General features: G+C 46.1%; 1 protein-coding gene across 1 annotated transcript; it reads right to left on the reverse strand.

Moving 5' to 3' along the window:
• Positions 1 to 283: 283 nt before the first annotated feature.
• LOC118104603 (odorant receptor 131-2) lies at positions 284 to 3,522 on the reverse strand. Its single transcript, XM_035151605.2, is given in 6 exon segments — positions 284 to 658; positions 1,479 to 1,513; positions 1,516 to 1,655; positions 1,657 to 1,898; positions 2,592 to 2,730; positions 3,422 to 3,522. Coding segments are annotated over 6 exon segments (876 nt in total). The 5' UTR covers positions 3,487 to 3,522; the 3' UTR covers positions 284 to 403.
• Positions 3,523 to 3,619: the final 97 nt, after the last annotated feature.

Below are 3,619 nucleotides of genomic sequence, written 5' to 3' on the forward strand. Positions count from 1 at the left end.
TATACTTATAAGGAAAAGCTTGTGCTCGTAATGAAATTCTACATCTGATCAATATGTCTCAATATAAACAGCCTGACAGCAGATCAACACATTTATTTTAGATTCTTTATCAGTTGATTTCATTCATTCACCAAACAAAACCATTTAAATGAAAACACAAAACCTCTGATCCTGAATGAAAAGGAGCAGAAAGAAGAATAATCTGATATAATCTGCTGCTCTTTCACAAGACGTTCATCAGCTCAGTAGTTTCAGCTTTAGTTTAGTGTAAATATCTGTTGTACTCAGGAAACAAGTTCATATTTCAACAGTCACCACGAGTTCATCATGTTTCTGTGCAGGAGGGATTCAAACCACACTCGGTGACGGAGCCGTCAGTCAGACTCAGATTGGTCTGATGTGGTTATTTGACCTTCAGGTTGACCTTCTGCACCACGGGCCTGACCCTGACGATACTGCCTCGACAAGCCAGGGCCCGGGTCCAGTACTTCCTGAACAGCTCGTCCCTGAAACCGTAGATGATGGGGCTCAGGAAGCGAGGGATGATGTAGACGAGCAGGAAGAAGATGTAACGAATCTCCAGGCTGAGCCGAGGGAAGAGGGAGATGAGCGCCGCCTGCAGGGAGGGAACCACGAAGGCCAGCATGCACAGCAGCAGCTGAGAGAAACAGAGAGGAAGGACATGTCTTTATAGTTTTATAATAAAGAGCAAACTTATGTGAGGTTGCTGAGGACTTTCAGCTCAGATTTGTTTTTCATGTGCACGAGACCTGTGACACTTTTCTATTAACTGAGATCAAAATGTGTTTATGGATTCTAATGCAGTTTGATGAAGAGATACTGAACCTTTCAATGTGTTTTTGAGCTGTAAAATAACTTTGACACTTATTACCAAATGTATAAGAAATCATCATTTGTGAGTTGAACGTGGCTCATATTGTTTCGACCTGTCCTGCAGGATCAATGTTATGTAGAGTGGACAGTTTGGGATGTTTCAGGACATTTATTCATTTGTCTCCCAGACACCTGACAGAGGAACCGAACTTCGCCCGCTTGTATTCACGATCTCACTCTTTCTGTAACTAGAGCTCGTGAGGATCGGAACGTAGACGGACCGGGCTCAGCTCCTCCTTCAGCCAACAGTCCAGTTCACGTGTGATTGTTACGATCGTATATAATTTGGGTATTCATGTTGTTAGGGCTTCGTATTCAGGGCGGCACAGGGCTGCAGTGTTTCCTCTCAGAGTCCAGACACATGCAGGCTGGGTTGATGGGAGACTAAATTGTCTGTTGATGTGAATGTGAATGGTTGTTTGTATCTGTTGACCCTGGCGACCTGTGTCCTCGTCCTCTCGCCCAGTCTCAGCTGATCGGCTCCAGCCCCCGGTGCAGATGATGGATGGATGGGTTTATGGTTGGATTAGGGGAGTTCGCCCAGGGCAACATAACATCTCCAACCACCACGGTGTGACACCCACCTGGACCCCGTGGAGCAGCACGGTGTTCCTCTCGTCACCGAGGCCAGGCCCGTGGAGGCCGCTCTGGCCGCCAGCATGATCTTACAGTAGGTGAAGAGCAGCGTCAGAGCCACGCACGACAGGTACGTCCCATCAAACACGCAGTTCTTGTAGTAGATGGAGCGGTCATGAAAAGAAGCGAGTGGTCGAGAAAATGGCGGTGTGGAAGAAACTGGGGGGCTCCTTGACGAGGGTGACGAGGAGGTCGGTGACGGGCGGGGTGGCGCTGAGGACGAAGATGACGCAGATGAGGAGGAGGGTGCGAGGCACGGTGCACATGTGGCTGTAGTGCAGAGGGAAGCAGATGGAGATGTAGCGCTCCACCGCCATGCCGGCCAGGATGAGAGGGGTGAAGCGGGTGGTGAGGACCGCCTTCATGATCTGGGGGGGGTGGTCAGAGGAGTCAGGTTAGTTTGCAACAGGAAAGGCCAAGCAAGGAATTGTCTGGGGCCCCCAGCTGACAGGGGCCCCTGGAAATTGATGGCCCCCAGGCGCCTTTTGCCCGGGGCCCCCAAAGTCCCCTGACACGCTCCTGAGTTCAGAGAGGATGCACCATGAGAGCGAATTTGGAAAAACTTTTACTTTTGCAACTCGCACATGAGATCAATCCATGCAACCTTTCTGAAATATGATATTTCCCAAGCGGAGGAAAGATCAGTCATGCTACACGAGTTTTTCCTTTTTGCATTTTGAGAGTAGAGTTGAAATGTAGAGAATAGAGTCAACTCCTCCATTCAGTTGTTCTCTGTCTGTCCAAGTTTTTGTGGTTTCTCAGTTTGAAAAGAAGCAGATTTCATCACAATCTCAATCTCTCACAATCTGCAATGAGCTAAAAGACAAAGAATTTATTTTTACTAAAACTGGTTATGAAGAACAATATTCATTTGATATATTCTTAAAAGTTTGACTTTAATCTTGACATTTTCTATTTTCAACATCTCTGAACTTAATTTTCCAAACTTCAATCCTCAGAATCCTCCTCCTCCTTCACGTTCCAGTGATTCCATCCCCAGAACGCCTGCAGCTGGTGTTCTTCAGACTCCTGCGTGTGAACGAGGTACGATGTGGACTCACCAGGAGGCAGCAGACGGAGGCGTGGATCTTCCTGAAGATGTAACTGGCCACGTACAGAGCTGTGACCAGGGTCAGCTGCAGAGCGTCGTTTATCACCATGCAGATGAACATGATGTATCGAGGGTTCTCATAGAAGAGGCTGCGGTCAGAGAGGGACAACTCTATGATTACACTTCACACACTGAAAATCAGGATCATTATATATTAGTGTATTGTTCATATCTACATTATTCTCTTTATGAATCAATTTATTGTTTGGTGCAGTCAAACTATTTCAACTTTATATGTATTTATCTTGACATTCCAAAATAAAACACAATTATTTACTGAATCATGCACCAAATCCTCACAACTGGTTAATTCTGTGTCTGAGAAAATTACTGAAATGATCAATAACTTTTCCAATTTCTGTCAAATAATCTCGTGTGGATGAAGTAATGGTTTCAGCTGCAGGTTACAGGACCCTGAACAAAGTGGACTCATGTTCAAGGAAATGATTTCACACGAGGAGAAACACAGATGATGAAAACTCCACCTTCATCACTGAGCACGTGTTTTTTTATTTTGTAATTTGATTACTTTGCTCATTCGATTATGTATTTGTTGTGTGTGACAGGTCAACTTATACTTCTATTGTACAGTACACGAGTATCATGCTCCTCCAAAAAACTGCTAACTCACTGACAGGAACTGTTCAGTTACAGTAGAAACACACACATCCCTTCACAGTGCTGTGTGTTTGCAGTCTCTGTGTTTAGATGCAGCATCGTTACGTTTGTTCAGAGACTAAATGTGAAGCAGGTCAGGATTACGTTGTGTGTTCAGTGCACCTGTGTCGGAGGAAGGTGTGCACCATGCTGCTGTTGATGACACTGAGGGTCAGCCACACCAACATGGCCACTATGTTCTTGGTCAGAGCGTTAGAGAAGCTGTCTTTCGGTACAGCCACAGCGCCCCCTGTCAGTGTGGAGCTGCTGTTACTCAGCAGGGGGCCCAGAGGGCTGGAGGAGGTGAAGTTGAGCATCACT

This window comes from Hippoglossus stenolepis, chromosome 3 (assembly GCF_022539355.2).
Source record: "Hippoglossus stenolepis isolate QCI-W04-F060 chromosome 3, HSTE1.2, whole genome shotgun sequence".
Taxonomy (NCBI): domain Eukaryota; kingdom Metazoa; phylum Chordata; class Actinopteri; order Pleuronectiformes; family Pleuronectidae; genus Hippoglossus; species Hippoglossus stenolepis.